Here is a 14,378-nt window from a genome sequence, read left to right as displayed (position 1 = left end):
CCCTTCCCCCTGCCCAACAAACACACACAAACTCCTGCTCCAGGTCCCCTGCCTGGGACTTCTTAGGAAAGGGGGCGGAGCCCTAGGGCTGGTTGGCGAAGGCTGGGTCCTGCGAGGCGCGCCTGCGCTGTGCAGCCCAGCACGTGTTCGAGCAGCAAGCTTCCGCTGGAGTTTCTTGAGGATGCAAACCGAGATGGAGGCACAGAGTCCCTTGGCCGAGGCCGGCTTCACCCAGGTCACCCGAAAAGGTGGCCGGCGGGCGAAGAAACGGCAGGCTGAGCAGCTGTCCGCACCGGAGGAGGGCGAGGACGCGTCCCGCATGGACACCGAGGAGGCCCGGCCTGCCAAGAGGCCCGTCTTCCCGCCCCTCTCCGGGGACGGGTTTCTGGTACTGGCGGGGACCGAGGGACAGGAACGGGGCAGGGGCCAGAGGCGGGTCAGGACGGTGGCCTCTGGGTGATGTTGAAGCTTCTTCTGGCATGAAGCTCTTAGAGAGGTGACTCTCCTGATGTTTAATTCGTCCAGTTAAAGGGGTGTTCTTGATAATCAGCTGTTGTTTCATATCTCCACCCACCCCCTATTCCTCCAGACAACTCCCGAGTTGTGTTTTCTTGTATCATAGGGTGGGAAAGAAGAAACCAGAAAAATTCCAGTCCCAGCTAACAGATATACTCCCTTAAAAGAGAACTGGATGAAGATATTTACACCTATTGTGGAGCATTTGGGACTTCAGATACGCTTTAACTTGAAATCGAGGAATATAGAAATCAGGGTGAGGATAATGTTAACTATTTTCAAATATACTGCGGTTTCTCTTTTCTACGGGGATGAAAAGGTATGAATAGACTTTCCTTAATGAGGCTTATTTTGAATGATTTTCTTCCAGTTTTCTAATATATTTTAGTGTTTGAACCTCTCAAATGCCTTCAAAATTTGCATACAACACAATTATTAGTTGAACTCATAAGTTCGGTCTGAAATCATACTAAAATACCAGCTGTGTCTTAGAAGACTTTTAATAATGTTCTGTTTTAATTGAGAAAAGGCTTAGTAAAGAGGTTGTCATGTTTCAGAAGTATTTAAATAAGCAACCAAAGTATTTGCTGCAGTACAGGTGCTATATATTTTAGTGGTATTTTTTTGAAAAAAAAAAGTATTAAGTGTAAATTATGTATAAGTGTGTTTATTTACTTTTTCATTTGTTCATTCCATGATGTCAGTCTAGGAGTTAGACAAAAGTAGTAAACTTTGGGGTATTTTGGTTTTTTGTTTTTAATTATTTATTTATTTATATTTGGCTGTGTTGGGTCTTCGTTGCTGCATGCAGACTTTCTCTAGTTGCAACGAGCGGGGACTACTCTTCGTTGCAGTGCGCGGGCTTGTCACTGTGGTGGCTTCTCTTGTTGGGGAGCACGGGCTGTAGGCGCGCCGGCTTCAGTAGTTGTGGTGCATGGGCTCAGTAGTTGTGGCACACAGGCTTAGTTGCTGCGCGGCATGTGGGATCTTCCCAGACCAGGGCTCGAACCCGTGTCCCCTGCACTGGCAGGCAGATTCCTAACCACTGTGCCATCAGGGAAGCTTGGGGGGGGGTTCAGGGTGCCAATTTTGTATCAAAATCAGTGACCAAAAGTAATTATATCTTCCTTTTTAATGATTCATTATCAGGACTGGTATAGACTCATCTCTGTTGAAGGACTAGAATAATGGAATAAAGCAGGGAGGCACTGGTCTAAATAGTTGGCAAAGTTTAAAATACAGAACTTGACAGTAGAATTCCTCTTTGTTCCCATTGGCACTTTCATTCAGGTTTGTATGGCTTTCTGCCAAAACCTCTTGTTTGCTTATAAGTGTCCTTTACCTCATTGCTTTAAACCTCCTTTCACCACTCCATCCTCTATGCCAGAGCCAGATTAATTTTCTCAGACCACACTGGTTTTATTGATATCTTGGTATCTTCAGTAATTCTGAAAGATAAAAGTTTTTGACTGAATTTGCCTTTCAAGTAGAAGTCTCATTCCCAAGTTCTCTCACCATCTCTTTGAACATTTTTCTGTCCGTCATTATGGATGGATTTGCTCTCTGAAGGCCCTCTCGTCCCTACTCCCTTTTTCTTCCTCAGTTTCATCATCTTTCAGGGTCTAGCTCAAGTTCTTTCTCCTTTACCGTCAGTCCATTTTTCAGTCTTGTCTTCAGGGCCTAAACGTTTATTGTGCTTAACTGTCTTATGAATTGCAGCACCATCAATTTGGATTCCACTGACATTTGTTGATACTGCTTTGTGCCAGACACATAGCAGTGGTTTGGCAGGCACTACGTCATTTTGGTCTTCAGGACAGCCCTATGAGGTAGATGACATACCCCATCTAACAGATGTGAGGAAACTTGCCAAGGAGTTTCTTGGCCAAGGTCATCAGTGCTAGTAGGGACTCTTCCATTCCAACCTCCTTATTTTACAAATGAGAAAACTTAAGACCTAGAGCATTCATGGGACTTGCCTAAAGTCACATATAGAATTGCGACTGGGATCTAGTTTTATATGTGCCATTACACAACCCTGTATGGCTTCAAATTTGTCAAGTATGTGGTCTCCTCAACTCAATTGTGAGTCTGTGTGGGGGAGGAGAAATGATGGTTTTGGAATCAGATCTGTGTTCAAATCTTATTTTTTTACTTTTTGGTACTTGAGTTTCCTCAAATACAAAAGTATTTATCTTACTTAAATTTAGGTTGACACGAAGATTAGAGCTATAGTGTGTCAAGCACCTTTGTAGTACACATCATTTACAGGGATGGGCATTTTATGAATAGCACCTGTATCTGTGATTATGGAATAAACTCTTTGAGGGCAGGATCCCCTGCTTAAACCATTCTTGGTAATTAGTACTAGAGTTGTGGCTTTGGGAAAGAAAAATCAGCACAGGAATGATGGTTGAAGTCGGGAGATTAGATCAGGACTCCCAGGGAGACTGCATTGAAGGAGAAGAGAAGAGGACCAGCTTGGGTGGGATGGGCCGAGGATGGAGGTCCTTCAGAATGGGAGCCATTGGAGGAATCTTGCTGGTAACTCCAGAGTCAGATCAGCCTTGGAGTACAGTAAGTCATTTGACAGTCTTTGGGGGCACTGCCCAGTTATGGAGTTAGCAAAGTTTTGTTTTGAAAATTAAACACGGTACTTACCAAAAACTGGGTCATAGAGAATATATTGGGGAAGGGTGGTAGTGAAGGAAATTATAATAATTGGAAAGGTCAGTCCTAGTAGTTTGTTAGAATATTATCTTTTTCATTCCGAGCTATAATTTGTGCTCCATAGCCACACCTTTTTTTTTTTTTTTTTTTAACAGACTTGTAAAGAAACCAAAGATGTTAGCGCTCTGACAAAAGCAGCTGATTTTGTGAAAGCCTTTCTTCTTGGGTTTCAGGTAGAGGTGAGTGATTTCATGATATCTGAAATGGGGGCTCGGAAAATACGCCATATGACTGTTTTGATGGATTTGGGCTTTTTTATGTTTTGTTTTTTAATTTGAGTGTTGTAGTTCTACAATTTATGAGAGTTAGCTTAACACTCATTCGCAGGTGCCTGAATGGAAGAGCTTCACAGTGTGTATTTCTGTATTGTAGGACGCACTTGCCCTCATTAGGTTGGATGACCTCTTCCTAGAGTCTTTTGAAATTACAGATGGTGAGTGTATGGTGGTCTTTTCATATGAACTACTGGATGGTACTTTTCTGTTGCTTTGTCTTGTACCTGAGTCTCAGCTTTCCAGTCACATCAGTTGAGTTGTGTTATTAGCAGCTTTTCAAAAATGTGTTTTATGTCTTTCAGTAGGGAAATTTGGCTAATGATTAAACTTCCCATGGAAGTGGGTGATGCTGGGATGGCTTCCCTCCTGAGGTCTTGCTTTTCTCATTTAGTTAAGCCCTTAAAGGGAGACCACCTGTCGAGGGCAATAGGAAGAATCGCTGGCAAAGGAGGAAAAACCAAATTCACCATCGAGAACGTGACACGGACGCGGATAGTTCTGGCTGATGTGTAAGTATGTGATCTTGAGAAAATTATTGTCATAATTTATAGTTGATCGTTTGCTGGTTTCAAGAAGTGATAAAGATTGTATTTTACGTATAACGTAGCCACTAAATCTTTGTCAGGATATGGTTCTGGATGAATAGTTACCTACTTTGAAAACAGATTTCGTTGAGAAAATCTTAGATATTATAGCCTTTTTCTCAATTAGTAATGAAGGAACTGTTTAGAATCACTGTTAAAAGAAATTATATGACAGGTGAAGATTGAAATAGTATCTCAGGAGAATCTATTAAATCAGTAGAGGAGAGCAAGGAGTAGGTGTGTTGAATGCCATCGTGAGACTTTCCTTTAAAAAAGAAAAACATAAATGTATATACACACACATGCACGTATATATAAAGGCCTTTCATAAAAGGAAGGTGACCATTGCACATTGTGGGAAAAACTAGAGAGCAGTTATATGTGAACATCAATAAGATGATACAGGCTTAAAATAAGGGTGCAGGAAGTCAAGCTGGGATTACGCTTCCCTGCCGGAGGTTGAAGCCGCTCTGTTGCCAGTTTGGGGTTACTGGCAGATGGCGCAGAGATTATATAATGCCGTGAAGTTGGGAAATGAAGCAGTTGACTGAGAGGAGGAGGGACCTGCCTACTGCTAAATCCAGAAATAATTTTATTTAAAATCATCTCATCTTTGCTCTGAACCAAAGTACTCACCATTATTTTCGAATCTGAATTTTAGACGATTTTTTATACTGTAAATAGAAAACTGTTAACACTATATTGGTGGCCCTGTTTACCTGAAGACAGGTGTGTTATAATTTTGACCTTTTATGACTTAAGCCTGGAGTTGGGACCACGGAGCCATGGGAAAAACTCTTTTGAACTAGAAATTTCAAAAATTGAAATGTTTACCACACTTTAAAATATCATAAACAGCCCTAAAAGTTTTTGTTAATTTAGAAATTTTAAAATGTAACTGATTTGCTAGTCCAATTATGGTTAACGCATCATATTAAGTTTATAATTTATAAATGTATCAGTGTATTTCTAAGGGTTAACTTAAAATTTACTCATTGAACTAATTTTTTAAACAGCTGTATTACAGTGTGGTTTACATACAATTAAAGTCACCTGTTTTAGGTATATAATTCAATGGGTTTTTGGCAAATACTCTGCAGTCCTGTGATCCCACTGTGCTCATTTCCATCAACCCAAAAGTTCCTTGTGCATCTTTGCGGCCCCTCCCAATTCCCAGGCAATCACTCATCTCATTTCTGTCACTATGGTTTTGCCTTTTCTCGAAATTCATATGGGTGGAAATACACAATATGTAGTCTTTGATATATGGCTTCTTTTAATTAGCATGTTGTTTCAAGTTTCTCCATTTCGTTGGGGGTTAGTAGTAGGTTTTTTTTCAGTGCCAACTACTGGCAAAGAAATGTACTGTCTTGCAGTTTTTGCTGTAAATAGGCTAATTGGAATCCACATGTTCAACAATTTATATTAGTTGTGATGCAGCCATAAGATGGACTGTTATGTACCCATAAATGTTATTTTTGATGAGTTGCTGAAAACCTGGCAAAGATCACAGTAGGATGTGAACAAAATATAAAACTGAAAACCATTTGTTCCAGATACATTCAGGATATCAAATGGGAAAGAATGTGACCTATATGTCCTGGGACCTGTATGCCATTCCAACCACTGCCCCATTGCTTTGGTTGTTTTAGCAGCAAAACTACTCACACTGTATGTATCCTTGCTTCTGTATCTCCTCATCTTTCATGCTGTACTTCACAGAATTTTGTTTTTATCGAAGTTACACATACACATAACTTTAAAATAATTCCTCCTGTCTGCTTCCATTTCCCCCTCCTCTGAGGGAGGAAATTTCAAGTCTTCAAGTTCAGCTAGCTGACTTGTAAAAATTATTTTTCCTCTGTATTTCCAAATATCTTTGTATAGCAGCTTAATTTTTCCCCCTCAGATTCCCTGTTGCTTTTCTCCTGTGAAAGATGAAGATTCCTCTTTTGGACTTCCCCACCTCCGCTCACATGCTCAACCTTTCCAGCGCTCCCGTTTGCTTGCCCCTCCCTTTACACTGTGGGTTTGGTTCGACTCAAGCTCAGTATTACCTGAGCATGAAATCGGTGCTCAGGGTATTAACAGCTGAGCCAGGTGGTGTACTGTGGTTACTTTATCTGTCCTCTGCAACTTTGTTGTCACATGAAGAAATAATTCTTATGTTTCTGTGTGCTTTCTCAATATTTCAGTGTACTAATTGAATAGAAAGCCATACATTGTCTGTATCTCCGCTTGGTGGACTCAGATGCATCAGACATTTTAGAAATCTCTCCTGGAACCTTCTGTTCCAGAAGCGCTGCTACCCTCTGCCTGGCACACAGTTGCCATCCCGGCTCCTTCTTTCACCATTGCCCCTTTGGTGTTTGAATCCCTTGGTTCTTGGATTCTTTGTCCTGCGTCCTCCTTGTTTTGGTGGTAGGTAGTCCTGGAGCTCGCTTAGCACAGGAAGGACATTTTGTGAGACCTGGTTGGGAAGATGTCTTCTATTCTGGCCGAGTATACAAATCTGTTGTAAATCATTCTCATTCAGAATTCCTTCCTGCAACTTCATCTTCTAATCCTTCTATTCAGTTTTCTTAACATCCTGTTGTCAATTCATGAGTGCCTGAAAATTGCTTTTCTAATCTCACTGGTTTGGGGGTTTATTTTGGTTTGTTTTTCTTCTTTTCTCCCTAGAGTTTCTGTTTCTGTACTGCTTTATTCCGCTTGCTGGTTGTGCCTTCTACTCTTTTGCACTGGGTGCTTTCCTCGGATTCTGGTTCCTCAGTGTGGGCGTCATATGTTAAGGGTGGGGCCGTAAGGAGCAGACTAGAAACCTGGGCTCGGGATGCTTGTGAGTGGGCTAGGGGCGGGGGGCTGGTGGCCTGTAGGCTTCACTTAGGATGATTGCCAGCCTGTTTCTTTGGGGAAGCCCCGATGTCAGTATCTTTAGTCTTTCCCAATGAGCAGGCCAGGCTCCCCAGAGAAGTATTCTCCAGTCTCTCTGCTGACAGACTCTGGGAGCCCAGTCACGAAGACAGTTGGAAGTCTCGCGGCTCATCGTGCAGACGTTTGCTTGACATTGCCCCTGTTTTCGTCATGGTGCTCCTACTTCCACTGTGCCTCGTGCCCCTGGTCCAGCCCCCAGGGCTTTCACCTTCTGCAGTGAGCAGCCCCACCCCTTAATTTTACCAGAGTTACAGAGGGGTAGTAAGGTGGTTGCCTGGTTGCCCGGAGTGGGGAAGGAAACCTGGGGATCATCCTGAACAGACTTAACTGATTCTCTTGTTTTTAGCCTCGTTTTTACCCCAATTTCAGAAATGCCTGAGCCTTTGGAAGGGAGAGGGTTCTGTTTGACGTCCCCCCTGAAGATTTTGGTGTCAGTTTACTAAGTTTACTGATATTTTGGAAGATGGGCTCAGAAAAGCAAAATGCTATGTTCTCAGTCTAATTTGAACTATTTGGCAAGGAATGCCCAGTAAAATGGTCTGGATGATCTCCAGAGAGTACTGAAGAAATTTAGAGAATCTTAAATCTTTTTTCTTTCTTTTAATTTATTTTTATTTATTTATATTTGGCTATGTTGGGTCTTCGTTGCCGCGTGCAGGCTTTCTCTAGGTGCAGCAAAGGGGCTTCTCATTGCGGTGGCTTCTCTTGTTGTGGAGCACGGGCTTTAGGCACATGGGCTTAGTAGTTGTGGCTCGTGGGCTCTAGAGCGCAGGAGTTGTGGCGCACAGGCTTAGTGGCTCTGCAGCATGTGGGATCCTCCCGGAGCAGGGCTCGAACCCATGTTCCCTGCAGTGGCAGGCGAATTCTTAACCACTGCGCCACCAGGGAAGTCCCTAAATAATCTTCAGAAAGCTTTGCAGTTAAAATACAAATATGTTTTAACTAAGTACAGTATTACCTGCATCTGGGTACTTTAATATTCCCAGCTCTGCCAGTGCGTCATCTCGGACAGGTGTTTTGATTTCTCACTAACTTGTTTCCTCGTATGTAAAGTGGGAATAGCTTCTGCCTGATAAAGCTCATGCAAGGATTAAATGAGAACATGGATGTAAAGCCCTAGCGTATTGGAGAGCACTCAGTGGATAGGAGCCATTATTCACCAAGGGTCTTAAAGAACTGAGTTGTTTTTTAATTTTTTATGTCTTTCCCTCATAATTTTTTACTGGGATGTAATGCACTTATCATTCCCCTTCAGAGTGGTTTTCGGTATACTTACAGAGTTGTGCGGCCATCACCACCACCTTTATTTAGGCATGTGTATCTATCATGAGTTTCCAGAGTTTCTGGATCATGGGACTTCGTTAAGGAAATGCTTTTTGTTGCTAACCTGTCTCACTTTATCTCTTGCAGGAAAGTTCACATCCTTGGTTCTTTCCAAAACATCAAGATGGCAAGAACTGCTATCTGCAACCTCATCCTGGGTAACAGCAGTTTCTTCCTATGTTGTCTTCTCTGAAGGAAAAGAACAGGGAATTTAGGAACTCAGATCCCATTTGCAGGTCACTTTAGGGTCAGGGTGATGATAAAGGTAGCAAGCAGAAACTCTTGGGGGCTGGCAAATGTGGGCCCAGAGAGAAAGCAGGAATCTTTTTGCTTGGATTCCATCTGCAAACCCGAGAGAAAGGGTTTATTGGATTACATTGCTTACATCGTCGCCGCGTCCCCTGATGAGGTGCGCTAGGGAGCCCTTCCAGAATAGCAGGCAGCATTGTTTTAGGTTCAGCCAAAGGGGAGCTGCTGAGCAGCATCAGTCAGTCATCTTAATCGATTGACTTAGTCCCATTTTCAAACCACACTTGCGGTCAGAGCCATGGGTTGTAGCGCGTGCTCGAGAAATGTGTGGGATCCACCGTGGTGCCCAGGTCAGTTGTGCCCAGGTCTGACTGGCTGCTTTTCGAAACGTTTTGACAACTCGGAGTCTTTGGCTGTTAGGATTTAAAATGTGCTTTGGAGAATATTTATGTGGTTTCCTTTATGGTTCTTTTGTCGATTTAAGGTAGATCCAGCGGAAAATGTCCCTGTCCTTTGTAGAGTTGCAGACCATTTTCCATGTAGCATCTATATGTATACGTGTGGATAATCTTTTTTATTTTCTCCTGCAGGAAATCCTCCATCAAAGGTTTATGGCAATATCCGTGCTGTGGCTAGCAGAGCGGCAGACCGATTCTGATTTCAAATCAGAGACTTTTTACCTTGTCTTTGAATTCTAGAGAAAATGCCTTTCCCCTCTACAAGTGGTCACCAGACACCATGTGAAGAACTTTTCAGTCGTGGATACCATTATTTATACGAGCACATTAAGTATAATTTATTTTTTCCGTTTTAAATCACATATCGATTTGCATAGTTTATAATCCTCTCATTTGGAGGGAAACTTATTTAAAAAAACAGTTGTATATTAGCTTCCAAGTTCTTTGTTTATAAATTTATAAAAAGTTATTTCTTCTCTATGAGTTGTAATTAAAAGAATTATCTCAGAAAACCTCTCTTGACTTGTGACCCTTAATACTGGATGGTGTGTGAATATTTTAGACCCAGGTCATAGCAGCAGTTTGGATATACTCTGTGGACCAAGGAAGGCTAATATTTGTACCTATTTTTGCAGTTTGTAAAATTAAAGATTACATCACAAGGTTGATGTGAGGAAGGAGTTTTATTTTTTAAATAAGTGTTTAATGAAAGCAGTCAGACCTTACCAGTGTTTGGGTGTACTACTTCTAAGTAGTAAAGGTGAAATATGATAAAAGAATATTTTTACCCCTAAGAAAACTACTATATTCTGCAAATGTAATAGATTGTTTTAACAGGTGTCTGCCTAAATGTTCTGATTTATATTATGCATTTTTTTAATGAAAGGAACCTACTTCATTAAACTGATGTTATTCTCTTGTACATTTCTGCAACCCTTGACCAAAACTTTAATGATAGGAGTATTAGAAAGTACATGTAAGAACTAGAAAAAGTGTTGTTTTAAAGTATTGCTATTAAGCTTTCTATTAGTTACATGTGCCACTATCCCAAACTATTTTGTACATTGCATTGGGATTAGATATACTTAATATTACAGTGGGAATCCAGTGGGAAATTGCTGGAAATGTCCCAGCAGTAATTTTTTTATCCTTTGGCAACACAACAGCATGGAGAGTGTATGTGTATGTTGATATCATTTTACTCACATCCTTTTGAAAAGGAATTTGTCGGGACTGCCTCATTCTGGAGCCTGCAAAGGCTTCAGGAGGTACTTGCCTACCCGCCACGCTTTGTCCGGGAAGTTATATGCAAAATTGTGAGTGCTTAGGGTGTACTTTTCTAAGGAATGGGTCCACAGTTTTAATCAGGTTTCCAAAGCGCTTGGCTGAGATGAACCATCGCTACGTAACCATAAACATTTTGTGCTGATTCTTAAAGAGCATCATTTTGATTGGAAAAACACGGGTTTTCTATGTTAAAGTGAAGTAATCTTCTGGTATTTACTTCCTTTTGAAGATTTCTTACGTAGTTAGAACTATCAGTAATATAAGAGCAAATATATTTCTTGGGCAGTTGCTAAAATTTGGGATACTGAACTTTTACCGTCTTGAGTTTTGGGCCTCTCCCTGGGCAAACATCCCCCAACCCCCAGGGAATCAGCACTGCTTGGGGCTTGAAAGGGAAACAAAATGTTAGAGGAAACCCAGCTAATTCCTGGAATGGAATAATGAAGAAAAAATAGAGGTAATAAATCTGACTATATCACAGTGGTAGTTGCAGTGGGAGTTGATCTTGACCTGGATCAAATCACTTCTTCAAATTCTTCTCTAAGGCCTGGACATGAAATCTAATAACCAAAAACCTCAGCGATGCTTATCCGTATTTCTGTGGCGTCTGTCATGCTAACCTGTGATTATTTTAGTGTCTGCCTCCCACCCTAAAGCCTCCGATCTTTAGATTCTCAGTATCTAGTACAATTTCGGACACATCATGTAACAGTTTATTAACATATTAATTGCTACTTGGCTGGGGAATGGGCATGAAAGAGGAGTATTTTCTTAGATATTCAGTGGCCGGTAAGGGAAGAGAACTTGTTTCCTCCTAGTCGTTCCAGAAGATTTGGACTCCAATTCTCATCCTATCTAGAGAAGAAAGCTCATGTTCATTGAGCATCTGGGAAAGAGACCTGATTTTCCTGATTCCAGAACCATGGGACAGCATGCTTAATGTTAGATTATTGAGTACACGGTGACAGTGTACATAACCATCCTACAGCTTGCAAAATGCTTGGATTATACAAATGTTAATTACTCATTTGGTGAAAGAAATCATTCAGAGACACCAGTAATCTGAAGGAGGTTTGGGAGAGCAAGGACTCGCTAATTTGATCTGGCTAGCTGATAAATTTATAATGCCCAAGGTTAGTAAAAGGTGGAAGTGGCAGTGGACTTTAGCTTAAAATGTGAGCTAATTTAATGAGCGATTTTTGAGCATGTGGGAATTTCTGAAGACTAAGAATTGTTTGAAGAACTTCCCTGGTGGTGCAGTGGTTAAGAATCCGCCTGCCAATGCAGGGGACACCGGTTCGAGCCCTGGTCTGGGAAGAGCCCACATGCCGCACAGCAACTAAGCCAGTGCGCCACAGCCACTGAGCCTGTGCTGTAGAGCCCGTGCGCCACAACTACTGAAGCCCGCACGCCTAGAGCCCATGCTCCGCAGTAAGAGAAGCCTGCACACCGCAGCTAGAGAGAGCCCACGTGCAGCAGCGAAGACCCAATGCAGACAAAACAAAAATCCATTCTATGAAACAAAAATTGTTTCAAGACATATATGAGCTTGAACAGCATTTCTTTCTAAGTCCTGGAGGGTATCCAGAAAGATTTCTACCATCTTGTCTACTCTTTCTTTTAAACTGTGGTAAAATATACATGATTCACCATTCTAGCCATTTTGAACTGTACCGCTCAGTGACACTAAGTACGTTCTCATGCAACCATCATCCACCATTTCCAGAACTTTTATCTTCCCCATCTGACAGTGTACCCATTCAACACTAACTCTACCTCCCCCTCCTCCTGGCCCTTGGGAACCACCATTCTACTTTCTGTCTCTATGAGCTTGACAACTCCAGGAACTTATATAAAACACACAGTATTGGGCTTCCCTGGTGGCACAGTGGTTGAGAGTCCGCCTGCCGATGCAGGGGACACGGGTTCGTGGCCCGGTCCGGGAAGATCCCACATGCCGCGGAGCGGCTGGGCCCGTGAGCCATGGCCGCTGAGCCTGCGCGTCTGGAGCCTGTGTTCTGCAACGGGAAAGGCCACAACAGTGAGGCCCGCGTACCGCAAAAACCCCCCCAAAAAACAGTATTTGTTCTTTTGTGACCGGCTCTTTTTTCTTAGCATGTCTTCAAAGTTCATGTGTGTTACAGCATGTGTCAAAATTTCCTTTTATGGCTGAGTAACATCCCATTGTATGTATATACCACATTTTGATTATCTATCTGTCATGGATGTTTTGGTTGCTTTCAAGTTTTGGCTACTGTGAATAATGCCGCTATGAACACGGGTGTGCCAACACTTCTAGTCCCTACTGTCACTTCTCTTGGGCAAGTATCCAGAAGTGGAATTTCTGGGTCATATGGTAAATCTGTGTTTAATTTGAGGAACCATTATACCATTTTTCCACAATGACTACACCATTTGATATCCACACCAGCAATGCACAACAAGCCTTCCAGCTGCTTCATATCCTTACCAACACTTTTATTTGGCTGATGGCAGTGCTGACGGGCCTGAAGTGGTATCTTGTTTTAGTTTGCATCTCCATAATGACTAGTGATACTGAGCATCTTTTCACGTGGTGGTGGCAATTTGTGTATCCTTCTGGAGAAATATCTCTTCACGTCCTTTTGCCCACTTTTTAATCAGGTGGTTTTTGAGTCGTCGTCTTGACATATTCTAGATAGCAATCTCTTAGCAGATACACGATTTACAAATGTTTTCTCCCATTCTGTGCATTGCTGTTTCACTTCGTCATCTTTTCTACTCTTAAGACCATTAGAACTAGGTAAAGAAAGGGAGACCTAGGGTTTAAAATGTTAACTATTGGTTTAGGCCTAACTAACCTATACTCCTAGTTCAAAGAGCCAAGGAATCCAGTGCACAGTATCTCATAACTAGTGCATGCCTGACAATATGGGTGTTTTGGGTATAAAACACCGAGAGCCCATAATTCACGTGGGCCAGGTACATCATTTCCCGTCACAAGAACCTCAAGTGCTTATTACAGCGCAGGCATGGCGTGGGAACCCTCCAGAGTTGCTGAATGAATAAAAGTCTCAAAATTATACTAATGCTTACCTTTTATGAAGTGAGAAATTAGTGGATAGAATTTAACATCACAACCTGTAGAAACAAGGTGTCTCCTATTACCTAATTCATTGATTACGTATTCATTAAACACTAAGAACTAGGCAGAATCTAGACAACCAGGTCTATCAGTGAACAAGGGACAGAAATCCCTGCCCTTGGGGAGCTTTCATTCGTGTCATTTCCATAACCGGGGAAGACAAATACAAAATGCTTAAGTGAATCATGTCAGAAGAGGTTAAATGCTATGGAAGAAAACAGTGGGGTAAAGGAGAGTCAGGTGTATTAGTGTGTTTAAATGGTGGCCAGGAGAGTTCCTGTTGAACCAGGACACGGCTGAAACCCTTGGAAGCATTCCCTGTGGGTAGCCTGGCGGGTGAAGAGACGGTGCACAGGCCTACAGAGGAAGCACGCCAAAGGCTTGGGGAAGCACGGAGGCAAAGGAGGCTGGAAGCAGAGGGAGGGTGACACACCGGGTTCTGCAGGTCACTGTGATGACTTGGGTTTTCACCCAGTGACAGAGCAGACTTACTTATGGCTCATAGTCAAAGATCAAATGTCAACTTACTAGAGTTTTTAAAAAATCTGAAAGAGTGAAAAAAAGACTATCCAACGGCCGGGAAAGCCTGAAGACCACTGTGAATACACTCAATCAAGTTTCAAATATTTTATTTTCTTATTCATACAGTATGAAGTTTTCTAAAGATCCCACAACATGATGTTTCATGCAGAAGAAAAACTAAACATTCAACATAAACCATCCCTCCCCACCCACCCACGCACGCTAAAAAAAAAAAAAAAGAAAAAGGAAAAGAAAAAACCCTCAGTCCCCAGTAAGGAAATAATGTTTGCACTATTTTTCTGTAATGCCAGCCAAGATATGCACAAGCAAGAGAAATAGAAAGCATTTGCTAAAATATCTGTAACAAATACTTATG

General features: G+C 42.0%; 1 protein-coding gene across 1 annotated transcript; it reads left to right on the top strand.

The window, feature by feature from the left end:
* Positions 1 to 98: 98 nt before the first annotated feature.
* PNO1 (partner of NOB1 homolog) lies at positions 99 to 9,910 on the top strand. Its single transcript, XM_079940916.1, has 7 exons — positions 99 to 388; positions 623 to 772; positions 3,342 to 3,425; positions 3,619 to 3,679; positions 3,913 to 4,030; positions 8,450 to 8,520; positions 9,202 to 9,910. The coding sequence occupies exons 1-7, from the start codon at positions 182 to 184 to the stop codon at positions 9,267 to 9,269; spliced, it is 759 nt and encodes a 252-aa protein (XP_079797042.1). The 5' UTR covers positions 99 to 181; the 3' UTR covers positions 9,270 to 9,910.
* Positions 9,911 to 14,378: the final 4,468 nt, after the last annotated feature.

Source organism: Stenella coeruleoalba (genome assembly GCF_951394435.1).
Source record: "Stenella coeruleoalba genome assembly, chromosome: 13".
NCBI lineage: Eukaryota > Metazoa > Chordata > Mammalia > Artiodactyla > Delphinidae > Stenella > Stenella coeruleoalba.
Note: the sequence above shows the minus strand (reverse complement) of the source record. Positions and strands in the feature narration are given on the sequence as shown.